Raw genomic sequence first — 27,083 nt, 5'->3', positions numbered from 1 at the left:
AAGAGATAAAAAAAAAACTTGCTCCAACAGTTTGGTATTTCCACTTGCCAAATTTCTCATCCGCGCGTGTAGGTATCCGCCGCGCCATCGCGCGATTCCTCATATTCGCTTCCCTTCCCGCGCGCCAGGTGAAAGTTCTGGTCCGTATTCCCGCCGTCCACGCACTATATTTTTCTTCATCGCGCCTTATGCCGAGCTGCTCCCTGTCTTATCACCGGCAGGGAATTGACAAAAAAGTTTTCTGTTGCCTGGGAATAAAAACGGATCGGATACGGATGGATATCATCAATATCATATTTGTTTTCATATTTGTGGTCAGATTCGGATTCGAATACGGATAATATCAATCATGTCGGATAAGATATGATTGGATGTCGACATCATAAATATACGATTTAAATATTGATATGGTATCAGATGTTGAATATTCGAACTCGGATACAGATAGATCTAAACCTCTCTAAACGAATTCGGTCTCGAATACGGTCGGAAAATATCCGTACCGTTTTCATCCCTACGTGTGAACCCTGCTGCTACAGATAGCGACTTGATCGAATCCAGATGGGACAACAAATGATTACATGAGATCACACTAGATGACACTAATATTTAACCAAATAAAAATGCAACAGTAACGAGTACAATTACAAATAAAATGTCATTTTTTGTTTACATCAAATAACAATAAAATAAACTCGATGAGTTAGGATTTTTCAGACATTGTACGAATACAAATCTGGCAGATGGTTCTAAAGATGTTGGATCAGGTATTCCTTCAACTGCATATGTGTTTCTTTGTTTCGATCTGCCGATGCATTTGAATATATTCATCAAGTGTGCGGAGGTACAATGGATCCATTGATCTGGTAGTTGGTAGTTTAGTGGTGGGCTTATTTTTCGTAATTTGACAAGTTCAATTGGCAAACTGTTGAAGATGACAAATTATTTCACTTGTCAAATATTTTAGCAACTTGTCAAAACATAAAATTTGGCAAATGTTTTTAGCAAACTGTTGGAGATGCTCTTAGACATTGTTTAGTTCCTAAAGAATTTTGTAAAAAATTTTAAATTCTCTATCACATTAAATTTTGCGGCACATGCATAGAACATTAAATATAGATAAATATTGCACAGTTTATCTATAATTTATGAGACGAATCTTTTGTGCTAGTTAGTTCATGATTAGACAATTTTTGTCAAATACAAACAAAAGTGGTACAATGATCATTTTGTAAGATTTTTTAAAACTATAAGTTTTAAAAAATGTTCAAGATTCTCTATCACATCAAATCTTTAGAGGTACACATAAAGTATTAAAAATAAACAAAAATAAAAATTAATTGTACAATTTTGCCTATAATTTACAAGAAAAATCTTCTGAGCCTAATTAGTTCATGATTGGACAATAATAATCAAACGAAAATACTATAATATATAAACTAAAATTTTTCACGAACTAAACAAGTCCTAAATTTTTTCGTTCTATCACATTAAATATTTTAGATGCATACATAAACTATTAAATATAATTTAAAAATAACTAATTATATAATTTAGGCTTGGTTTAGTTCCCAAATATTTTCAAAATTTTCCGTCACATCGAATTTTCCGGCATATGTATAGAGCATTAAATATAAATAAAAAATAACTAATTGCATTGCTTATAATTTGCGAGGCGAATCTTTTGAGCTTACTTAATCTATGATGAACAATAATTGCCAAATACAAACAAAAATGCTACGGTAGTGAAGACAAAAAAAAATTCCTACTAAACAAGGCGTTATATGTATTTTTGCATCAACGACTTTAAATTCCATGTACTACTCGTGTTACTCAGAGTTCAGTCTGCAGTTTCTGTTCGAGTGACACGCGCGTCCAACACGGTGGCATATGCATGCTACAGGGATGACGGTGGAGCTCGCTTCCGGTACATTTCCATTTTCCATAGGACTACGGCCTTGTTTACTTCCCTGAAAATTTTGCAAAATTTTTCACATTCTCCATCACATCGAATCTTTAGACGTATGCATAGAGTATTAAATATAGACGAAAATAAAAACTAATTGCACAGTTTGGTCGAAATTGACGAGACGAATCTTTTGAGCCTAGTTAGTCCATGATTGGACAATATTTGTCAAATACAAACGAAAATGCTACAGTGTTCATTTCCCAAAAATTTTCGGAACTAAACAAGGCCTACCTCTGTCGATGCAAGCAGAGGCAAATCAAAATACGTGCCTGTCTTTGAACGGTGGAATATCTTCGGCGCCTAGTCCATTTTGTATGTTTGACAGGAACTGCACATGTACTGCCACTACCTACTACGTGGTAGGAGTACGTACATATTTTCATGTGCAAAAATCTCGTAGGTAGTGATATTTGCTTGGCACCGAAGACACCTTGCATTTCCTCCCGCGAAAAAAAAGAACCGAATGTACGAGTTTTAAGCACTCAATTACTGAGTTACATGGTGTGAATATCTTTATCTCCCTTTAGACATGAGATCGGTCGCTATTCTGTTCTCCATTATACTATTTTTAAAGAGGTGTTTAATTCTCTTTCTATTCTAAAAATTTTGAGTTTTAGTCTATCATTTTACATAATAGAACTAAATATATGTAATATTTTTAATAAAAAAGTAATTATTCTCTATTTTATATTTTGGTCTCAAGACATAAAAAAATCCAAAAGAACCTCAAATGACTCTCACGAGGACAATAATTTCTATGTTTTAGATAAAATTAAACATATCCTAACAATTTTGACAAATTATATTCTATTATTTTAAAGTAGTTGACATTTTCCATTTTGCATTTTATGGGGCACTAAATACCCTCTAAATGTTTTTTCAGATATATCATTCTATTTCTATATATACTCGGCAGTTCCATGTTCTCCGATGTGACCACTAGCTAATATTATGTACGTATAATAAAAAAAGGAAAGCAAAACTGCAAAGGCACAGATGCACAAACTTGGCAATCTTATCGCCACTCGGGTCTTGTTTGGTTTTAAAAAAAACTTTACAAAATTTTACAGATTTTTTGTCATATAGAATCTTGCAACATATGTATAAAATATTAAATATAGATAAAAAGATAATTAATTATATAGTTTATCTGTATTTTACGAGACAGATTTTTTAAGTCTAATAATATTTATTAAATATAAACGAAAATATTACTGTGTTTATTTTACTAAAAATTTTGGAACTAAACAAGGCCTAGATGGTTTTTTTTTAAAGAAGAATCTCATCGACGCGATGCGAGGGACACACTACGAGTAGTAGTTTCTTACCGCGTCTTCTGCGCTACCACCTTTTCCTACTAGTAGCATTCCTCGTGCGCGTGGACATGGCGCTTCTGCCGATGGCGTGAGGCGGACGATGACGAAACTTGCCATGCCCAGCCGTGAGGATGGTGACGTCTCGTCGCCGTCTCGCAGACGCAGAAGCTGGAGCGCGGAATCGAACGACGGCGCCAACCGGCTTCGCTTGAACTGGGTCGGAACCTGCCCGGCTCGATTCCTCTTGGGCCAAACAACGCGGATCTCAGCGTGGGCTACACGCCTCCAGATGGCGCGTCCACCAGAAATCCAAGATTGTACTGTCGGAGCGTGCCAAGCGAGAGTGGTTGTCGTTGTTTGTCAAAGTAAAATGGAAGAAGTCCACTTTACGTCCCTCAACTTTCCCAAAAGTCTGATTTTTATCTCTAAACTTTAAAACCGGGTAAAATACATCCCTCAATTTTTAAAATCATGCATATTACGTCCCTGATATGGCTATGAGCGGTTTTGAAGGCAGTTTTGTCTTTTTTATTTTTATTTATTTTGGCTGAATATTTGTAAAATTATAGTAAATCACATAAAATTCATAAAATAGTAAATCTGATTTTGTTGGACTCCAGATAAGTAGATCTACATAGTGAACATATAATATAGTATGCTTTAGTACAAAATTTTTATTGTAGCTTTAGATTTGTGTTTTTCTATAATTAATTAGAATAATTCATAGCTATAGTTTGTGTGGTCTAATTGTGGTGATTTTTTTATGTTAGACTAATTATTATATGTTTAAACTATAGTAAAAATTTTATACTCATTAGATCATGTATAACTTAGTTATAGATTTATTATAATTTAACAAGCATAAACATAAATAAATCTATAACTAAGTAATACGTGATTCAATGAGTATAAAATTTTTACTATAACTCAAACATAGAATAATTAGCTCACCATATAAATTTCATCACAATTGGACCATAGAAAATGTAGCTATAATTAGTCTAATTAATTACAGAAAAACATAGATCTAAAGATGCATCAAAAAAATTTGTACTAGAACATACTATATTATATATTCAATGTGTAGATCTACTGATCTAAAGTCCAACAAAATTGAGTTTTTTATTTTATGATTTTTATGTGATTTATTGTGATTTTTCAAAAAATTCAGCCAAAATAAATAAAAAGAAAAAGGTAAAACCGCTTTCAAAACCAGGTCAAAGATGTAATGTGCACAGTTTAAAAGTTGAGGGATGTATTTTGTCCGGTTTTAAAGTTCAGGGATGAAAATCAGACTTTCGCGAAAGTTGAGGGACGTAAACTAGACTTTTTCCTAAGAAAAATTCCATCTTGTTTACATGTGGGCCATGCTTACTGTAGACAGACAGTAGGCTACTTTTTTATGTGGGCTGGGCCAATCTGCTGTTGGTGGGCGCGTTCGCGGCCTGCTACGTCGAAATCCCGCGGCCTGCCACGGCGCGGTCCGCGGTTGCGTTGCGCGACGCCACCGCCGTCTCGTCAGGATCCATGCGCAACCGCCAAAAAATGCAGCGGCTCTAAGGCCCTGTTTACTTCCCAGAAAATTTTGCAAAATTTTTCACATTCCCCGTCACATCGAATCTTTAGACACATGCATGGAGTATTAAATATAGACGAAAATAAAAACTAATTACACAGTTTGGTCGAAATTGACGAGACGAATCTTTTGAGCCTATTTAGTCCATGATTGGACAATATTTGTCAAATACAAACGAAAATACTACAGTGTCCATTTTCCAAAATTTTTCGGAACTAAACAAGGCCTAAAAGGCGAAGGAACGCGAAACAAACGGCGCAAGGCAAAAAAAGAAAAAAAAAATCAGAAAAAAGAAAATTCGAGGTCGCGTTCGCGTGCCTGCCCGCTCTCTCCACGATTTCCATCTCTCCCTCCATTTTGCCCCCTCCCTCTTCTCTTCTCTTCCTTCCTCCTTCCGCTTGCTGTCTCCTTGCCTTAGGGTTTCTCCAGCAGTTCCGCGCTCCGCCTCGCTCCCTCCCTCCCCGATTCGCGCGATCTCCGCGCGGCCATGGTCTCCGGAACGGCGCACAACCCGGACGGGGGCGGCGGCGCCCAGGGCACCCAGCGCCAGCCGCCGCCGCCGCCGCACACGCAGGTGGGGGCCCGGACGCCCCTCGCCACGCCGCCGCCGGTCTCAGGCGGCGCCGCGCACTCCGCGTCTACTAGTGGGGGCAGCGCCGGCTCGCCACCGTCCAGCCGCAGCGAGCAGCACGCCCCCGACGGTGCTGGCAAGGGTCCTGCCCTCGGGGCTGCGCCCGCGGCGGCGGCGGCGGCGTCCACGCCGGCCAGCGACAGCACGTTCCTCCGCTTGAATAATCTCGACATCAACGGCGACGACGCGCCATCGTCGCAGGCTCCTACGAGGTTGGTTTGTGGAAACTTGTGTCGGATGGCTGTATTATTTAAGGTCCCGTGCACGTGAAGCGCGAATGCTAGTCTGTGCAGCTGTACTTGCCCGTTATTCGAAGTACGGGGTGCTGTATTTGCTGTGTGGTTATGTTGGAGGTAGGCATCGATAGACATACAGTGTGTCGACCGTGAGAAAGGTTGTCCTTGAGAAGTTGAGATACAGTATACATACTGTGTGGGAGGTTGCTCATTCTGTGCAGTAATGTGTGTGCCATGACGAACTGTTAGCTGTTGTTATTTGGACGATCATGCTTGGTGAATGGTCTTCTGTGTCCATCTTTATGTCTGAAAGCATATAGCGCAACACACCTACTTGCTCATGTCTTGTAGGTTTGGCTTCCTAATAATGTCAGCCTTGCTAGATAAGATGAACTTTTTTAAATGGCGGACTGAATGCAATTTGTTGTTTATTTGAAGTATACGGTCATGTTTAGCTGTTATACTGGCCATATGCCTTGTATTGTTCTACAATCCTATACTGCATAAACTCAACCTAATAGTTAACAATGTACAATATATTTTTGTTACCATTTATGTGGTTTGTGATGTTGCTGTTTTTCTTGTCTTGCCTTAGATGTTGCTACCACAGACTCTTTTGTATAGACACTTACTTATTATAGTACTAGGGTAATGCCCGTGTATTGCACCGGGTAAACATCTAATGATAATAGTACATTAATAAATTACATGCTTGAAATCTAAAACTACTTGTCAATTGTCATAAGCAGTTCTATTTGAACTATATCATTTAAGGGGGTACATCATTAAACATGTCTCTGGATTCAGTTTGGTTCCAAGTACAGACGCAGTGTTTTTTTGGCAATGCATTGCTAGTTCCGCAAATACAGGGGAAGCGATAGACATGGAGGGTATGTTTGGAACAAAGAATGGGAAAAAACGCAGGAACAAGGTATAGGTGTTGTTGGAAAACAGAGGAATGAAAAAACACAGAAAGAAATATAGATAGGGGTGTTTTGAACGTAGGAATTAATTATAACACAGGATTCCCAAAACATGAGATGTTATTGAAAGAGAATTGTATGTTTGCCAATTAATCTGCCACAAATGAAAGTACAGTATACACGGGAATCCTCTAGGCTCTAGCACCGTGTTTTGAGTTTAAAAAATTATGTGACACTTATTTGTGGGGCGACCGGTCCATGAACTAAGCTTTTGTAGTCCCTGTAATCCTGTACAGCACCGTTTTTATCCACCCACCCACTGTTCCCAGGCTCCCAGGCCCCTATTATCATCATTGACCTTGATATGGCACTCTCGATGTTTCCTTGTGCTGGGCGGGTTGCCATGGATTTTCGCTGACATTTTCTCCATGCCGTTGCCTGGTGCTTGCTGGCGTCTTTTTGTTTGATCTATCCATGTTTGTGCAAGTTCGATTTGTGTATTTCTGGTGCTTCCTTGCTTGATTTCTCAAGCCTTTTGGCTTCTTCTGTTTTCCTTTTTTCCCGCAAATCAATCGATCGTCCGTGAACTAAGACCTAGCTTTGGGTTCTGCACATGGTGGCTGTCTTGCCTAATCCTCTGTTCTCCAATGAGTAACGATGGAAGTTTCCTCGGACTTCTTCATGAATATAATGATCTGGTTTCCGTGTTTGTATGGGAAACGAGCGGGCAGGACCCTCCCCCACTGCCGCTGCCGGGTCCACCGGTCAAACTGGATACTGGACATCGGGGGAGATTTTTTTACGGGATCACAGACTCGCGGCGCTCGCTTGGGTCTGCCGGTGGATGATTCCTCTGGAATCATTTTAGGTGTAGAGAAATAGGTTGAAAATTCATAGCAGGAGTTTCTACTTCTTAAGACTCTCTTTTGTGTACTTTCTTTTCGTTACTTATCTAAGCTTTTGGGGCATTGTGAAACTGCAGCAAGAAGAAAAGAAGAGGCACACGGGCAGTGGGTCCTGATAAAGGTAACCGGGGACTGCGCCAGTTTAGTATGAAAGGTGAGGCTATTTTTTTCCTTCCATGTTATACTTCTATATGATAGCTATCTTTGGAAAGTTAAGATAGGAGCATAGTGCAAATGTAAACATTTAGGCAGTTAAGGTATGCCATCTATGTTTCCATCATGTCGATCCATCCATTTCATGATACATTTGATGGCTACATGTATAGTGAATGGTACAGTAAAGCAGTTAATGCAAAATATCATAGGTGCCGTAATGCGTGTTTCATTTGCTCCTTTGCAGTTTGTGAGAAAGTTGAAAGTAAAGGGAGAACAACATATAATGAGGTCAGTGCCTTTTCATTCTATTATCCCAATTTATTCTTCTTGTTATGCGAATAGTGTATTCTTTGGCTTGCTTTTCTTCTATTGAAATAAACACTGCCAAATTTGTGTTGTTTCTTTTATTCCTTTGCTTGTACTACTTCTATGCTCTACCTTCAAAGATTCAATCCATTATTTGAAAGAGGAAGTAAGGTTAGATGCACTGTAAAAGTAAAACCTAACGTCATTATCTGAACCAGGAAGATCTGACCATTTGATCATTAAACTGGCTTGTTCTTATATGTTCATGCATACAAACTGTTACACTTGTTTCTCTGGTTTTATGTCAATTGTTCATTAGAGGGTCCTGTTAACATTACACGCACAGACACACTAGACTTGATGGCATTATTATATACAAAGGACAAAAGTAGCTGTTGATCATTGACCAGATTGCTTCACATCCATGCTGGCCCCTATGGTCCTTTAGCATTATTTTTCACTTTGAAAATGATAGTATATTACTACTGTACATCGTTATATCATGTTTTTTTTTCTTTTTGTGAATAAAAATTCCTGTAGGTTCAGTACTGTGTGTAGTGATACTAAATTTTTGAATTCATATTTTTCCTCTTCCTTTGACAGGTGGCAGATGAACTTGTTGCTGAGTTTACAGACCCCAATAACAATATTGAGGCACCAGATCCTGATAACCCTAATGCGGTAAGAATGTGGCTTCTCCTTGGCATGAATTTATTTATTTAATCTGATATGTGCTCAGTAGGGTTTCAACTCTAGCCTACCCCAACTTGCTTGGAACTAAAAGGCTTTGTTGTTGTTGATATGTGCTCAGTCCTCACTGTATGTTAACATGCAGCAACAATATGATGAGAAGAATATACGACGAAGAGTTTATGATGCTTTAAATGTTCTGATGGCTATGGACATTATATCTAAAGATAAAAAGGAGATCCAGTGGAAGGGCTTGCCACGGACTAGTATAAGTGATATTGAAGAACTGAAGGTTGTTTTCACTCTTAACAATGCATTTTGACATTTGATTTGCTTATGCTATTTTTACCCATTGCTTTATCATTTTTTACAGAAGGAGGTCGTGGGACTGAAAGGTAGGATTGAGAAGAAAAGTGCTTACTTACAGGAGCTACAAGACCAAGTAAGGATGTGACATCAGTTTCCTCTTCCTACCTCTGCTTCATGCAGTTGTAACTTATATATTATATATATGGCACAGCCCTTAGAGCAAAAGAGCTGTTGGTATTGTATACTTTGTTTCATTGTGGCTTTACCACAACTAAAGTCTCAGTGAAGAACAAATACATGCTCTTGTGTGCATCCTTAGTTTTCACCTGTGATTGAACAACTATTTTATTTATTGTTACACAGAAGTGTCTCTTATGCTGCATATTTAGTGTAACTTAGTGTCTTTATCGGCATATGTTGTCCACACCATCATATCAAGGTCCACCACTCTGGCTTCTGTGCTGGTTTAGATTTGTAGAACACATAAGTCAACTGGCAGTTGTCACATTCAATAAGCTGAGCAGGTTGGCTCCTGGACCAGCTAGTTTTAACGAAACAAATGGCCCTTGCAGAAAAAAAGATGAAATTCCACACTCTAATTTTACTGAAAACCTGGTGTGCCATCATCATTCTTAACCTTGTTTGTCAGTTGTCACAGTATTGGTTCACAGCATATGTTTGCAATAATTATTTGTTTATATTTTTTATGCTTGCTCACCTACCCAATTTTTTATGCTGTTTTTTCTGGCATATCAAGTATGTAGGTCTGCAAAACCTGATTCAACGAAATGAGCAATTATATGGTTCAGGAAACACGCCTTCTGGTGGAGTGGATTTGCCATTTATCCTAGTCCAGGTGAATATGTCCACTTCTATGTTCTGTTGCCTTTTGTACATACTGGACCGAATGAAAGTGAACTCGACTTCTGCACATGGTTTAGAGCTAAATCCTGGATATTTATTCTTTTGCTTGCAGACCCGACCTCATGCAACTGTGGAGGTTGAGATATCTGAAGATATGCAGTTGGTGCATTTTGACTTCAATAGGTGAGACTGGGAATGATACTTTCTTTGTCAAATGTGGCTATTACTTTGATTGATCTTTAGTTTGAAAGTTTGCTGGTGGGAACGTCTCATGTTCATATCTCATTTATATGCTTGCTGTCAAGGGTTCTGCAAATTGTGCAATTGGGGGACCATCATGTTCATTATTGTTCAATGTGAAAATTATTTGCTTTATCTGTTGGCTGTGTCTAAGAATAAATTTTTTGTGGCATGCAGAATAGCCTCTAATTTTAACCAGAAGATTCTGCTAAACTATTTTTTTTTTAATGTTTGGCAATGATGCAACTAGTATCAATGCAAATACCATTTGGTTTTCAGTGTAGAGTTGTTGCTACTTGCCGTTGTGTGTCTGTTTTTGTATGAGAATGGTGTGCAACTGTGCAACAATAGCCTAAACTGGACAAAGAAGTACCCACCAGGATTCTGAATTCCATATAGAAAAGATAGATAAACTATGAACATTGTTTCAGTGATACCTCTGTGAGTGAAATGTCTAAATAGAATTGTGTATATGCTTTTTAGATTGACTCAAATTTTTGCTATATTCTTCTCTAATTTGTATTCTGAAACTGCAGCACCCCATTTGAGCTGCATGATGACTCATATGTCCTAAAAGAAATGCGGTTCTGTGGAAAAGAACAACATGAAGGTGCTCAAGAGTCGACATCAAATGGAGGTGAGAGCTCAAGCATGTCAAATATTTATTGGCAACAAGTACATCATCTGGAGCGGCCAAATAATGGCACAGTTAGGCTACCAAGCTCACCGCCAATTCCAGGGATATTGAAAGGGCGTGTGAAGCATGAGCACTAGTGCTAGGGTGTTGGTTCACTGGCCTTGACGTCTGAGCAGTTTGTTTTTATTACATTTCTGATTTCTTCGTTGTGTAAAGGGCCTGTAAATTATTAGGCAAGGGGGAGAGTAGCTTGATCTGATTTAGCTCTGCACCATATTGGTAGAACGACGGTGCCCTGAGTAATTTTAACCATCGTTGAATCAATTCCTTTAGTATGACTGAGAAAAGGGCTGACATGTAAATTAGTTGATGTCTATCTGGGTGAAATTTCAGCAGGTTGTGTGCTTCATTCTTTTTCTCGGTCACCACAAAAGGTTTGCGTGGCTTCGTATTAAAAGAGAGAAAAGGTTTGATACAACGTGCCTAGCTGCGTGCTTCGTTCTGGGCACACGCATCTTTGTTTCCTTTTCCTTTTCCTTAGTTCTCATATGCTAATCAGAAGTCCAAATTTTATAAGGTGACAAGGTGTACAGCTAGTGACTAGCCAAACTGTTTGAAGTTGAAATGCTCTCGTCTGGCACCTGGCTAGACGGTTTCGAATGTTCCGTTGTAATGTCTCGTGAAATTCACGCGTTCTAAATGGGCCCTGGATAGTCTTTTAAATTTAGAATATACTGGAGCTTCTTCAATAGTAATAAAAAATAAATCAAAAAATGTTTTTTGTAACCTTTTCAATAAATATGGAAAGGAAAAAAGAACTCTCGCCAACAGTTTTCCAACAAACCTTTTAGCAGCAGTTGGGTCGAATTCAGGCAATAGAGTGTGGATGAAAAAAAAAAAATCAGTGGCCCATGATAAAGAGTAGTGGTTGTCTGTGTATGTTTGCGCATGGATGTTCCCTCCTTTTCTTCTAAACATGGACAGGACTGTTGGAGAAAGGTTTGGTTTCATGCTACCAAAAAAATTATTAACTTTGGTCTTATTTAGTTCCCTCGGTGAAAAGTTTCAGGTTATAACATTTTTATTTATATTTGACAATTATTGTCCAATGTTCAAAAGATTTGTCTCGTAAATTAAAGACAAACTGTGCAATTAGTTATATTTTATTTATATTTAATGCTCTATACATGTGCTACAAGATTCGATATGATGGAGGATTTTGGCTGCAACTTAACCAGGCATTTATACTAAACTTGTACGGACATGATCTGCTCTATCTTGCTAAAGTGCTAATGCAGCACAGAAGCAAACGGTGCTCTGTTCGTACAAAGGGACACAGGGGTCGATGGGCTCTTGCCAATGGCAGCCAGTAGTAGCCCTTACACTTCCAACCCTGAGGACAGCAACTTAGCACAAGGATGTCAACCTTATTGGTAAATTATAACGCAACCTCTGAATCAGGACGTGTTGTTCCCAGCAACTTACTTCCCTCAATTTGCATGAAAGTCCGTTTTTTCCTCTCTAAATTTCAAAACCGGACAAAATATAATCCTCAATTTTTAAAATCATTCATCTTACCTCTACGGCCCTGTTATAAACAATTTTGAAGGCAGTTTTATATTTTTCTTTTTTATATAGAAAAACCATAAAACAAAAAAACCAATTTTATTGGACTCTACATGAGTATATATAGTGAACTATAATATAGTACTCCGTCCATAACCATAAAGAAAGTCATTTAGGATAACGACACGGTCTTCAAAGTCTAACTTTGACTCCTTATTTTATAAAAATATTTTATCAAAAAATGGTGTATATATATATATATATATATATATATATATATATATATATATATATATATATATATTATGAAAGTATTTTTCAAGACAAATCTATTCATATGGTTTTCGCATTTCCAAACTTAACAACTTAAAATTTATTTGTGATTTATATTATGTTTAACCCAAACCTTGTTCAAAACCGCTTACTTTATAGATATGGAGAGAGTATTTTTGCTGTAGTTTTAGATTTATGCTTTTCTATAATTAAATGAAATAATTCATAGCTGTAATTTCTATGGTCCAATTATGATAATTTTTTTATGATGAGCTAATTATTATATGTTTAAATTATAGTAAAAATTTCATACTTATTGGATCATATACCTTAGTTATAGATTTTATTTAGATCTTATGTGTAGTGTTCATGCTGCCAAAAAATCAAGATTAATAATAACTTTACTAAACTTGCTGAGGTGCTCTGCTCTATCTTGCTAAATCCAGCACAGAAGCAAAACGGTGTTAAACATTTAACTCGTACGGAGTCCTAAAAATTTGCTGTCTCTGAACCTTGGGTCCATTCTCATCTATCATAGTATCATGCATATGTACTATCTTCAATATTTTAAATTTGTTTCTCTTCTTCTTGCTAGCGTTTTCAATCCATGTGTTGGGGAGGCCCTAAATAAACCCCTGACGATAGCAACATATGTCCCATTGAAAATAACGTTTTAAACTTCACGTCATCTTGTTTGACCGCATCTTATTTATTTTTTATAAATAGTATCTATTTTGTTATGACTTATTTTATCATTTAAAATACTTTAATATTTATTTATTTAATAATTTATAAAAAATAAATAAAATGAACAATCAAACACGTCTAAAAGTCAAAACATCACTTTTAATAAGACAAATTAGCAACAAAAATATTAATCTTATTGATAAATACTACCGCAGAATCTGAAGTCTCCTCACGAGGAGCTCCTGGAGAACTGGCCTTGTTTAGTTCCCAAAAAATTTTGTAAAATTTTTTAAATTTCCCGTCACATCGAATCTTTAGACGCATGCATGGAGTATTAAATATAGATAAAAAATAAAAACTAATTGCACAGTTTGGTCGAAATTGACGAGACAAATCTTTTGAACCTAGTTAGTCCATGATTTGATATTTTTGTCAAATACAAACGAAAGTGCTACAGTGTCGATTTTGCAAAAAAATTTGAAACTAAACAAGGCAGCCATTTTGAAAAAGCTATAACTCCCGACACGAAGCGCGCGACGAGGTGACCTATTGCGCTACTCCGAGGCCTGCTGCAGCCCCTGGAAGGGTGGACTGAGCTGCCGTGGCCCATATATTCTTTTTTCAAAAAAAAAAATATAAAATGTAAAAATAACTTCTTTTTATATAAGAGAACATATATGGTAGAAACCACCACCTTTGTGAAAACTCATACAAACCACGGTAAAAATATTGTCTAAATTTACTAAAAAATCACACATGTATATAATATGATGATACACAACCATGTAAAATATTTTGTCCAAACTCGAATTCGTTTGTGAGATATAAGAAGAGCAATACCTAAAAAATCATAAACTTGACTGAAATATGATGATATGTAATTATGTATTTTACCTGTTAATTTAAACAAAGTTGCAATCTCATACATTATGGTATTGCTCTTCTTTTTGCAGGCATTTGGTGAGGCTATCTCTGAATTGCGGCATACATTATGGTATTGCTCTTCTTTTTGCAAGCATTTGGTGAGGCTATCTCTGAATTGCGGCAATATGATCAAGGTGCTCATGGTGACTATTTTCGTTAGTGATAAAAGATTCAGTTGTCCGAGCAAATCATACGAGTTATGTGTTGTACATGCCAACGTCTTAGTTTTGTAGTTACTTGAGTGTAGCTTGGTTATTGCCTTAGTATTTCGTGTGAAATATTGTACAAGTACAAATGTTGATAGTTTCAATGAAAATGATGAGCAATATTTATCAATTGTAAGCTTTGTTCCGGTTTATGTGTGTTGACGTGGCAATAAAAACATGACGGTTCAGTTCATCACCATAGTCTCTTTCTATAGTTACCCTCTGGTTCGTCTATGACGATCCAAAAAACAACCCCCGTGACGTTTTATTTTGGTTTAAAAAATGTATGACGAGAAATAGATAGCGTTCCTATGAACCGTCACAAATAGTTAACTGTGATGGTTTTTTTCTTGTCTATGACAGAATTAAACCGTCATGTATAAGTTAATTTGTGACTACGTCTTGTCGTCCCACACCTAAGTTCATAGCGATGTGTCGCGCCTTAACGCTTGTGCCCCTAAGTAGCAAGTACGTACTACTATATTCGCTGCTTTGTTGCTATGAATAAAAACCCAGCGACATTCATGCGTGCTTCCTCCTGTTGCCACACCAGCTGGGTCGCGAACATCGATGTGTGGCCACACGCCCTCGTCGTGGAGGAAATTAAAGGGGCTCGCGACATGGCGCCCCCGCGGGAGGCATTCTATTATTACACCGCGAGAGAGAGAGAGGCAGCCACTCGTGGCGTCCCAGCCGTGTCCACCGCTCTCCGCCTCTCTCGGAGGCTCGATCCCAGGCTGACCGGCGGTATAAGCGTGGCCCGGCCGAGTCCTAGCTAGCATCGCACCTACGTACTATTGCATGATGATGGACGCCCGCCTCCGCCGCCTCGTCTTCCTCCTCCTCCTCGCGGCCGCGGCGCCGCTGGCCACCGCCCAGCTCTCACAAGATTTCTACAAGACGTCGTGCCCCGACGCCGAGAAGATCATCTTCGGCGTCGTCGAGAAGCGGTTCAAGGCGGACCCCGGCACCGCCGCCGGCCTCCTCCGCCTCGTCTTCCACGACTGCTTCGCAAACGTACGTGTGTATATATATATATATATATATATATATATATATATATATATATGACAACTTACCAGCTAGCTAGGATCGATCAGTCGCTCGTCGTACGTCGTGGGGTGGCAATGGCATGACATGGCATGGCATGGCATGGCATGGCATATACAGGGCTGCGACGCGTCCATCTTGATCGACCCGATGTCGAACCAAGCCTCCGAGAAGGAGGCCGGTCCCAACATCTCCGTCAAGGGCTACGACGTGATCGAGGAGATCAAGACGGAGCTGGAGAAGAAGTGCCCCGGCGTGGTGTCGTGCGCGGACATCGTGTCGGTGAGCGCCCGCGACTCGGTGAAGCTGACGGGAGGGCCCGAGTACTCGGTGCCCCTGGGGCGGCGCGACTCGCTCGTGTCCAACCGCGAGGACGCCGACAACCTGCCTGGCCCGGACATCGCGGTGCCCAAGCTCATCGACGAGTTCTCCAAGCAGGGCTTCAACCTCGAGGAGATGGTCGCCATGCTGGGCGGCGGCCACAGCATCGGCATCTGCAGGTGCTTCTTCATCGAGACCGACGCGGCGCCCATCGACCCCGGGTACAAGAAGAAGATCAGCGACGCCTGCGACGGCAAGGACTCGGGCTCCGTCGACATGGACTCCACCTCGCCCAACACCTTCGACGGCAGCTACTTCGGCCTCGTCCTGGAGAAGAAGATGCCGCTCACCATCGACCGCCTCATGGGGATGGACTCCAAGACGGAGCCCGTGGTGCAGGCCATGGCCGACAAGAAGACCGACTTCGTCCCCATCTTCGCCAAGGCCATGGAGAAGCTCAGCAACTTGAAGGTTATCACGGGGAAGGACGGCGAGATCAGGAAGGTGTGCTCCGAGTTCAACAACCCGCAGAACAGCAGCAGCAGCTCGTCGGTGATACGGACCAGCTCCGTCAACGCCGACGAGGTGGCCGGCCTGTCGTCCTCGTCCAGCAGGAAGGTGGGCCCTCCCGACGCGGTGGAAACACCCGCCATGGTGGCGGATGAGGCGGCCGCCAAGGTTCCCGGCGGTGTCGTCGTCAGCGTCGGGGGAGACCAGCAGCAGCCGCCAAACCCGGAAGCCGATAGGCCCGGCCTGAAGCTCCGCGGCAGCCGCGAACCTGTGAACCCGGCGGCCCCGGTGGAGCCCGGCCCCGGCGGCGAGGATGCTGCCAAGCAGCAGGCGGTGGCGGCCCTGGAGGAGAAGAAGAAGAGGAACATGGCCAAACTCCGGGCCGCCCAGGCCAAGATGTAGATGGGTCATCGGAGTAGGCGTTCGGCCGGGGTGCCTGCCTGCCACTGCCATGCCAGTGCCGCCGCCGTGAGCGCCGCCACAGGCCAAGCAGCTGTAGGTCAGGGGACAGGCACGCGCCGCGCTCCCGTCATCATCTTCCCACCCAGATTTTCTTTTGTGTTTCTCACTCTCTGTCTTTCGTTTGCGCTAGAAGAAGGGACGATCGACCAACGTACCGCAGCTGAGTACGCTAGGTCTAATTACGCAACTGTCGTGTCGAGTTTTTAATAGCGACCATGCATCACTTGCAAAACCCCCCAGATCAATTTTTTTTCATTTATTTCTTTCTTTTGATACGATTCGAGGCAAAGTCTGTATGTTGTGTTGTGGCACCGCTTATATTAGGGTGCCAACAAGTATAAAATTGTAATGTACCAATTTTCTGCTCTGCGCAGAGAGATATATATACAGCAAGTTTTTCTTCATAGAACAATTCGCTGGAAAACCCCCGCGATGTACATTATTCATGTTGCAAATGTATCATGCACCTTGTGCTTTTGGCGCGAAATCATGGACTCATCAACTGCTGATGGAAGTGTTTGGATGTGTGCCCTGAGAGCTGGTAAGCCATAATATCGTCCACTCAGCCAAAGTTAAGCAGTCAAATCAGTGGCTGATGGTTCAGCCAAATTTGAGCTGAAATCAACTACACGACGTGACCATGAGTAGAAAAGCTGACGGCAGCTAAATTTATGGCATTCATCCAATCACACCAGCCACGTTGCGCTTGGTCAACGGCAAACTTTTGGTCAGGCCAACAACGGCCGCGCTCCCAAGTTCCAAACGTGCCATGGGCGCGTGACAAATATGCAGACTTCGAAAATCATTACTCCCTCCATACCTATTTTAATTGACGTTGTGGGCTAGTCAACCGATTTCACAAAAGTTGACGTTGTGTAGCCACAGTGTACAATATGGACACAATTGCCACTACGTTCGCACACTGCTCGGCGCACGTTCGCACCCTGCTCGGCGCTGTAATTAATCGCGCTGTCTCCTTGCAGCCCACCTTCAGAGGCACACCCTGCCAGCCAGCTGTACTAGAACGAGGCCGCAAGCCTCGCCGATGCAGCAAAAAAATTGCCTCGCCAATGTTTCGAACCAAGGACCTCTACCCTTCGCCCCACTAGCCTCACTGCAATAGCCATGTGAGTCTTTGTTGCTCCTTGTATAAAGTTTACTCGCAGCATCATTTAATAGAGGCAGACAGGGAAAAATACCCTCTAATTAATGACTCCTTGGTAAGCACAATTATGTCCTAAACGTCAACTAATATGGGTATGGAGGGAGTAGTAATTTATTTACTATACATACAGTATATGTCTAGCTAGAAATGCCAAAGTTCTCGTAATTTAGAAATGCCAAAATATAGTGCATATATATCTAACTCTAAGTACAGTACTAGATATACTGTATATAGGAGAAGGCGACAACTATATATCCAGTAGTTTTGGAAATGAGAATTGGGTTTATGTTACAGCGACATGAAGATTTCGACATGTAATAGTCAACATTGGACCTTAGAAAACAGGGGGAAAAAGGTTATCTAATACTGCAGGGAATAGGCCCAAATCGCATATTCAGTTTTGAGCGGGGACCATATTCAGTTTTCAGCGGGGACAAATGCATATTCAAAACCAGGGGGAAAAATAAGATGGGATGGAATGATGGGTGACTGGCTAAGCTTGTTCTACCTGGACAATGCAAAATGAAAAGCAAAACATATAACAAATAAAACAACAAGCTAGATAAAACAGGTCTTTGGACCTTCACAACAAAATAAACATTTATAGAGAAGTGAGGATGGGATGGGATGATGGGTGAATGGCTAACAGGCACAGATAGTGCGCTCACGGCTAACAGTCAGCCACAGTCCCACAGGTAGTGCGCTGGCTACACAAACTACCAGACAATATTTCTTGATACAACTGTCTGTATGGACTATGGACCAAGAACGTCGACTTATATAGATGAAATATGTGGTGTATGTAAATCAGACCCAATATTCGATACAAGTGACACAACACTGCCATGTATGGCTACTGGGATTGGGGCCAACTGGAGCATATATGTCTCACATATATGATGATATACACGCGCAATGTCTGATGTGTCAAACTGAATGTTTTGCTTGATAAGCTCTGTTCAGCAACAGGTAAACCTTTACGCTCAATTGACAAATTTCCAATCTAGTACTCCCTCTTTTCCAAATTGTAAGTCGTTCTAGCTTCTCTAGATACTTCGTTTTACTATGTATTTAGACATATTGTATATCTAGATGCATAGAAAAAACTATGTATCTAAGAAGGCAGAATAAATTCCAATTTGGAATGGAGGGAGTAGATAGGAGGCAAGCAGTCTTACGAAACAGAAGCTGGTTTGCTATAGCTTGGACGATCTGACTTTAGCGATCAGTTCTCTTCTCAAAATCTTTCCTGAAGCAGATTTTGGTACGCTGTCCACAAAGGTAACCCTCCTCAATTTTTTGTAGTATGCGACCTGTAAGGGAGTTCATGAACAAAATCAGTAATGTATTAACACGGTTGTATAAGTTGATGAAAAATACAGAGTAATGTTAATTCACTCAGGAATTACAAACGTTCCATACTAGAGAGACATGAGAGTTAGACTTGCCGACAGAACAATTAAGCCAAGGTTCCTACACAGGCTCACCTGCTTTTCAATAAATTTCTGGACATCAACTTCAGTCAAAGAACTCACAGGGGACCTTACGACGTAGGCAATAGGAACTTCCCCAGCTTCAGCATCGGGGAACCTTGGGAGCAAGTATATCTTCCCATAAGATACAGAAAAAAAAACAGATTTCAAAAACGCACGCACAAAAGTAGCTATCAACCCCAATGATTAGGTGGCAAAACTTACGGGATAACAACAGCATCCAGAATTTCTGGATGAGACAGAAGTAGCCCTTCAAGCTCAGCGGGTGCAATCTGCCAGAAGAAAAATATGAGATTCCACTAAAGGAAAATGCATGATATAAGATTGAAAAGAGAAAATAACATAGGTGAATAAGGCTGATCCATTTTATGATAGTTAGATTGAATAGTAAAGAAAGAATACACTGATTCAGGCCATTAGGAAAACTCCCAAGCTTCCAAATAGATATTCACAAGACACTGTAGTTTCTAGTTATATCTGACAAAATGATTTAAAAAATTTAACCGTATGAAGTGTTCTAGATGAAAACTAATCAATGTACTGAATAATAATTTGTATGAATGCAAATGCTTAGAACTGCAAACGTTAGCCACAGAAAGGACCCAAATGAGGCTGGACAAAATCTCCTTTCAGTAAGTGCTGTTCAAATTACTAATTTTGATCCCCACGTGATTATAAGTAAAAGTTTGCAGAAACTAAACATTTATTTGTGAAAAAATGAGAATCTTTACCTGAAAACCTTTGTACTTAATCAGTTCTTTAAGTCTATCAACTACAAAAAGCTGACCTCCTTCATCAAAGTATCCAATATCACCAGTATGCAACCACCCTTGCTTGATTGTAAATTCAGTAGCTTGCACATTGTTGAAATATCCTAAAAATAATATACTCCAATGAGTAGCGAGATGTTTTGGCCACAATATCTCTCTAGGACAGAACACAAAGGAAAGATTTGGGAGCTATTATGGGAAAAATAAAATGTAGATAAAAAGGAGCTTTCTAGGTGGATTATCTGAAACATTGGGAGTTTCTTTAATCCAAAACAGTTGCTGCTTAGTACTACCCCTAAATCATACATTGTAAACAACTAATTGCAAACTAAAAACATTACCAACAAATGCTAGAGTCTAATTATAATATTTGTTGACCAAGCTTGGTAATGTTTAATAGTTGACGAACACAGGGAGAAAGAATAAAAACACAAAACAGACAAAGTTTAAACTTTACCTTGCATTATGTTCAGTCCTCGAACACAAATTTCTCCTAGTTGATTTGGCGGCAGACATTTCAATGTTTCTACATCAACAATTTTTGCTTCAACTCCCGAGACAAGTGCTCCAGTTGACCCAAATTGACGAACTTGTCCTTTTTCTGGGTACTCTAAAGATATGATTCCACAAGTTTCAGTCATTCCATAACCCTGCAAGAGGAGCGCCATATTCCATCAAACAAAGGGTGTGGTTGGATCTACTATGGATTACAAGAATCAGCTAAAAAGAGAATGGGATGCAAATACCCCTTATTCTAGTGTGGACAAACAACTATTGAACCACCCAGATTTCAATAATCCATTACATCCTCCAAACCTACTACTTGGATTGTTATAATCCTCAGTAGATCCAAACAGGCCCTTAGGCATGGAAAATATGCTCAGTTTACAGTTGTCATGACTCGGGAGTAAATGGAATGCCAAAAGGAGTGCACGTTTTGAACAGATTCAGCAGCATAGTAAGTGCATGTCTAATCTGAAGAGAAACGGGATGCATCCACAAATCCACAATACTGGATATTCCCATAAGGAGATGAACCTCATTAAGCTAGTTGCTACTATGGTGGTCCCTTAGCTCCTCAGGTGTAGGAATACTGCAGCCATGTTATGGAATGAACTCAACTGCCAAAGGTTAGTTGTGATTTCAAGATAAACCACCCATGTATTTACATTTTGTTTACCACAACACACAGCAGGGGTTTCCTCTGCTGCATTTCCCTAAAAGGAAAACCACCCATGCCTGCAGACCAGGCATATTATATGTTTACAGGTGGACACGTTATTCAGTTCCTTGATGCTACTTTGTTATTATCATGTGGATCACACGTCTGACATCTGATCAGCAGCATCATATATAATAGTGGCAAATAAGTAAGTCACCCTATTTAATATCTCAAAATGACCTGTAGGATAAAACAAATAAAGACAGATCTAGTCACATGCTAAGCAGCACAAACATGCAGTTGAATTAAGAATATCTATATCGTGCTCCATAATTTTGCAGTTTGGAGCAGAACATAGTATGGGAATATGACAACCAATGGCCTAAAATTAAGCAACGGATGCACACCTAGTGGGTATAACCAGAACTGCCAATCTTGTGCCTACTTAAGTTATATGCCGAGTGAATGTCCAAGTATACAGCATTAAAAGTTCACTTTCCTATATAGTTAAAAAAAAATTAACGAAAGAGGGAGAGTCACTTTCTCACTTTCTCTGTTCCAAAAAGCAAAATCAAGCCTATAGCCGTTCATTTGGTATTTCCATCATGGTGGAGCAGTATAAAAAAAATCCAAGTCTATATCCATGGTGGAGCAGTATCAAAAAATATTCGAATTTTGTCGTCTAATCCAACAATTATAGATGAGGACAACAGAATCGAGGTTAGCCTCCTCAGAGACACTGACGGAAAAGATGAAGAATTAGGTCCATTCAGATCCCAGAAAGACCCTTCCATCAGCCCATCATCATGGTTATATGAAACAAGTACTAAAATCTATCAGCATACCACAATCACATTGAAGAGCTGCAAAATCGTGAATGATCAATTACCTGGGCAATCACGGCTTCTGGAAAGTTCTTGGCCACGCCCTCCATCACGTCCTTGCCGAGCGGCGCTGCGCCCGAGCCGATGAACCTGAGCGAGCTGAGGTCGTATTTCCCGACACTCCCGAGCTTGGCGAGCGCTATCATGACCGGCGGCACGCAGAAGAGGTGAGTGACACGGTGCCGCTGCACGGCGGCCATCACAGAGTCCATGTCAAACCGTGACATCACGACGACGGAGTTGCCACGCTGCATCTGCGCGAACGTGAGGACGGACAAGCCGAAGATGTGGAACATGGGCAGGAAGCAGAGGAAGACGTTGGGCCCCTCTCCGAGCTCGTCCTGGTCCGCTGTCATCATGGCCGCCGCCGAGATGAAGTTGCGGTGCGTCAGGATTACGCCCTTGCTCGCCCCCGTCGTGCCGGACGAGTACAGCAGCGCGGCCGTATCGCTCTGCTTCGTCGGCGGGCGGCGGTACTCCGTCTCCCGCACCCCAGAAATGAGGTCTGAGTAGAGCGTGACGCTGGCGCCCTGAGGCTTGGAGGCGGTGACACTGGCCGCGCCGCCGTCGACGTCGAGCAGGATGGTGGGGAGGCGGAGGTCCACGATTTTGGGAAGGAGTTCAGAGACTGTGATTGCGAGCTTGGCGCGCGAGTCGGTGGCCTGCTTGGCGACCTCCCGAGGGGTATAGAGGGGGTTGGCAGTGGTAGCGACGGCGCCGAGGGCGGTGACGGCGAAGAAGCAGACGGGGTAGAGGAAGCAGTTGGGGGCGAAGAAGAGGACGACATCGCCGCGTCGGACGCCCGCGCGCGAGGAGAGCGCGACGGCCGTGGTGAGGACGGCGGAGCGAAAGGCGGCGAAGGTGAGGGATTGGCCGGTGGCGGAGTCGACCAGCGCGAGGGCGGAGGGGCACGCGTCGGCGCGGCGGAAGAGGAGGTCGTTGAGGGAGAGGCCCGGGTCGGACTCGATGCGCACGGCCGGGCGCGGGGAGCGGTACACTCCGTCCGCCCCGTAGCCCGCGGCCGGCGCCGTCGTGCGGGCCATTGTCTCTTGCTGGGCCGATTTGTTCTGTTGCGCCCGAGCTGCTTGTTGTGGCAGAAGAGAGTGGCGTCTGGCGTGCGTGGAGTGGTGCAGCTGCAGCCTTGGAGAAGCTTCCGCTTTGTCCCGCCTCTCCTCTCCCTCCAACGATATATATACGGTGGTCCACACATCCTTATTCTGAATTTGTGTAAACAGTACGGTAAACTTTATTTGTTACATCATTGACCACGACATCTAAAATAAAGTTAAGGAGCTCATCACCCAAATACAATTCTACATATATTGCACACCTCTTCTAGCTAAATTATGGGCTACCTGATTTATCTCTTTATTTCAATATTCAATAAATATATCTTGAAAATCACTCCATAAAATATAACAATCATTATATATTGCAGCTATCCAGTTCACTGAAAAACCTCCATGCTTCATTATTTATACCACCTCCATACAATTAAATTGGATAATCAATCAGTTACACCCTATATATTATGCTAACATCAAACCCTCCCTCAGCAAATAAGCCTATGGTACGTCAACAAAATATAGTACAAAACTATGAGTTGTTGCTAACAAACCTCCAGAACAATCTCTTATAATACAACAAATACTTCCACAACCCACATCTTCTTCAAAGGCTACATAAACTTCACTATAACCTTACCCTCGATCTCGAGGCTTCTTCTATCCTGCCTTAACATTATAAACAGAACAAGGGTGTAAGAATTATAAATTGGCACACTCTTATTCTGTTTAGGTTCTAATGATTTGTGTTTGGTTCGTTACCTCCATAAAGCTATATATATACATGTATTGTCTTTAAAGCAAGTCGAGCTTATGGCCTATTTGGCACAACCTAGCTTCACTATTGAAGCTATTTCATAAGCAAATTTCTAGATGAAGCCGAGTTGTTTTGGAAAAACTGTTTGGCAAAATAGCTTTACCAATAGCTTTATGCATGGATGAAAGAGAGAGAGAGAGTGAGAGAGAGATGAGGGAGGGAAGGAGAGCTAAGATAAGCTATACTTTTTCTAGCTTTATCTAAAATCATGTCTCTGTGAGAGGAGAAAATGTTTTTTTTTGGAAATGAGTGTTTGACAAAAGAAGCAGCTTACAACGGCTCATGAAGTTTTTGTGAGCTATGTCAAACAAGCTCTCATACTTCACTCTGTAGCTCAAGGTTTAGTCCGACCACTTACAGGGGAAACCAATTATAAACATAAAACTAGACAAACCAAATATGTATCTAGCCTATATCTAAGCTTGTGTGATGATGTTGGCTCATGTTTGATTATCTGCATAGGCTTATATACCACAATGGTCAAATAAACCTAATGTTGCATTAGCTAGTATGTCAGATTTAATTGTATTAAACAATACATGTTTGCACAAGCATATACGCACACCCAAATATAGTATATCTAGATACATAATAAAAATTACTTGAATTATAATCTAAAATGGAGAGAATACGTGACATGAACTAATCAACTAACTCTGCACAACAAAAAATCTATTCGGAGATTTTTTTATAGATAAGAGAAAAAAAACCCTTGGCCACAACGATTGCAATTTAAACATGAGTAGGATGTGTGTGGGTGTGTGTGTGTATTATTGGTAAGGAAGAAAAGAGTAAATATGTATGTAGGGATAAAAAGGAGAAAGAATATTTTCCATCTTGTCTGTCCCGAAAGAATAAAAACGTACATGGATAACCCACCTATGACGACATTTTATTTCTATATGCCGTTTCTGAGGTCTTGTTTAGTTTCAAGAAATTTTACAAAATAGATATTGTAGTATTTTTATTTATATTTAATAAATATTGTCCAATCGTATACTATCTAGACTCAAAAGATTCGTCTCACAAATTACAGGCAAACTATTCAATTAATTATTATTTTTTATCTATTTTTAATGTTTCATGCATGCACCGCAAGATTCGTTGTGATAGAGAATCTGATTTTTTTTTTGCAAAAATTTTTAGGAACTAAACAAAGCCTCTAAATACTCAGTAATGGATTTATACATACATGACATGCTCCCTCTGTCTGACTTTTCTGGAAAACAAAGTAGACGATTTAACTCCTATTTGAATACAGGCATCGGTTTGCTATGCAGTACCGCATGCGGAGAAACTGGGCAGCACAAGACGAAGGGTTCAGAACAGCCCCCGTTCGGCATCACAGAAAAAACGGGCATTAGAGACGATCTAGATAAGAGCGGCGCAGAGGCCGCGTGCGCTGACTTTTTGACTCTTTGGAGCAAGTTTTTGTACGTTTTCGCTCGCCCACTCGATCGCGTGAACAAATATCACCAGATGGATGGGCGTACGTATCGTAGTGAGACTTTTCAGTTCATTCACAACTCCGTGGCAGTAAAACGTAGCCATTTTTCTGGCCACACGGATCCGAATGCGATCGCACCGCCCGTGTGACGTGTTGTGCATACGCTACCAATTAACATCTCTTTCCATGGTTTGCCAAGTTGCCACTGGGCATTTAATCATTTATGATATCGAGCACGGTGGACATTTCACATTTGGACAAGCAACCGGCCCGGTCATGAATCGACCTCTGTCTTAGTTTATTAGGCCCTTTGATTTTCTTTTATAAATTTAGTTTTAATCACGTCGAATATTTAAATACTAAAATATTAAATATAGACTAATATTTATAAAATTAAAAACACAGCTTTACGAGATGATTTTTTTAAGTTTAATTAGTTTATAATTAAGCATTATTTATTATAATTACAAATATACTATTGTATCTATTAAATTTTAGTCTCTCAAATCAAACGTTACCTTAATTTATTCTCATCGTCAAGAAGAAAGAGCTTCAACCTGCTGGTCCCGTGCCTGCGTCAGCCACACACCACGCCTACGCGCCGGTCGGCCGGCCTCAGCGAGCTACGGGCTGCGGCGCACACGCGGCCACGCATGCTGGCAAGGCGACGGCGACGGCGACGCGCCTCCACACGTTGACGTCATATAGGAGTATCCGGAGCACCTGTAGCTGCAGTGTCGTCGTCGAGGTCAGAAAAGAAAAATGAGCTCCTGCCTCCGCGGACGTTCACGGCACCCGCTGTCCATTGCCGCCAGTGCCCAGCCTGTTTGGGAATCGAGCACACATTCATCGCACGGAACTGGCTGATTAGGTCTGTTTGTACTCCTCCACGAGCAGCGAAAGCACGCTCAGCCAATCCTCACTCGACGGCTCCGTCCTTGCTCAGGAAAAAGCCGAACCACTCGCGGATGGATCTTTTTTTTCTACCTTTACAGCTCACTCTGTCAGTCCACTAACACCACACATATTCACGTCATGAAAGAATAGATTCCAGATAAAAAGTATACTAGCACATATTCACGTCATGAAAGATTAGATTCCAGATTTAGGGTATAAAGTATACTATCACAGATTCATCCTTGAGTGCGTGAAGATAGGGCAAGGTAATGCGGAGAATGCCACGACTCTTATATGTTTCAAATCGGGATGGCATGTGTCATTTCTTATAAGGGTCAGGGGCGTAGCGAGAGAGAGAGATAGCTAACCTAGCCATTGGCGGAGAGAGGGAGGCAACTGAAGCTTTTAGAGTCGGGTTTAGGTCTTCTTTTTGCTTGCCAGAATCCATCAACAGGGGTTTCATAGGGAGGTATTTTTTCCAGAAAGTTATCAAGTTATAGTGGAATTACCAACCGGACTGGCTTTCTCCAAGAGAGGGTTTTGTCTTTTCCGCTTCCTCGCGCAAAGAAAAAAAAAGAATCTCTTCTACGGCTCATCCCCCTATCTTCTCTTCGAGCTACCGCACTC

General features: G+C 41.1%; 3 protein-coding genes across 4 annotated transcripts; 2 read left to right on the top strand and 1 right to left on the bottom strand.

Annotated features, from left to right (window-relative positions):
* LOC8080545 (transcription factor-like protein DPB) lies at window positions 5,133-11,224 on the top strand. Its single transcript, XM_002468447.2, has 9 exons — window positions 5,133-5,704; window positions 7,634-7,710; window positions 7,957-8,000; window positions 8,622-8,699; window positions 8,854-9,000; window positions 9,082-9,150; window positions 9,775-9,873; window positions 9,994-10,064; window positions 10,658-11,224. The coding sequence occupies exons 1-9, from the start codon at window positions 5,349-5,351 to the stop codon at window positions 10,893-10,895; spliced, it is 1,179 nt and encodes a 392-aa protein (XP_002468492.1). The 5' UTR covers window positions 5,133-5,348; the 3' UTR covers window positions 10,896-11,224.
* LOC8085465 (peroxidase 44) lies at window positions 15,095-17,169 on the top strand. The gene is made up of 2 exons (XM_002468446.2): window positions 15,095-15,431; window positions 15,585-17,169. Exons 1-2 carry the CDS (start codon window positions 15,216-15,218, stop codon window positions 16,695-16,697), a joined length of 1,329 nt encoding a protein of 442 aa, XP_002468491.1. The 5' UTR covers window positions 15,095-15,215; the 3' UTR covers window positions 16,698-17,169.
* Window positions 18,482-23,397, bottom strand: LOC110430512 (4-coumarate--CoA ligase-like 1). Of its 2 annotated transcripts, none has more exons than XR_002447855.1 (6): window positions 22,237-23,397; window positions 20,643-20,835; window positions 20,147-20,289; window positions 19,620-19,687; window positions 19,410-19,529; window positions 18,482-19,235 (listed from the first exon to the last, which is right to left on the bottom strand). XR_002447855.1 is itself a non-coding variant. In XM_021448240.1 (6 exons), exons 1-6 carry the CDS (start codon window positions 23,272-23,274, stop codon window positions 19,119-19,121), a joined length of 1,662 nt encoding a protein of 553 aa, XP_021303915.1. In that variant the 5' UTR covers window positions 23,275-23,397; the 3' UTR covers window positions 18,482-19,118. The 2 variants fall into 2 exon arrangements, 1 of the variants encoding a protein (XP_021303915.1); XM_021448240.1 differs by having other exon boundaries at window positions 19,410-19,512.

Source organism: Sorghum bicolor, chromosome 1 (assembly GCF_000003195.3).
Source record: "Sorghum bicolor cultivar BTx623 chromosome 1, Sorghum_bicolor_NCBIv3, whole genome shotgun sequence".
Taxonomy (NCBI): domain Eukaryota; kingdom Viridiplantae; phylum Streptophyta; class Magnoliopsida; order Poales; family Poaceae; genus Sorghum; species Sorghum bicolor.
The sequence above is the reverse complement of the archived record's forward strand: the minus strand, read 5'-3'. Positions and strand labels throughout refer to the sequence as shown.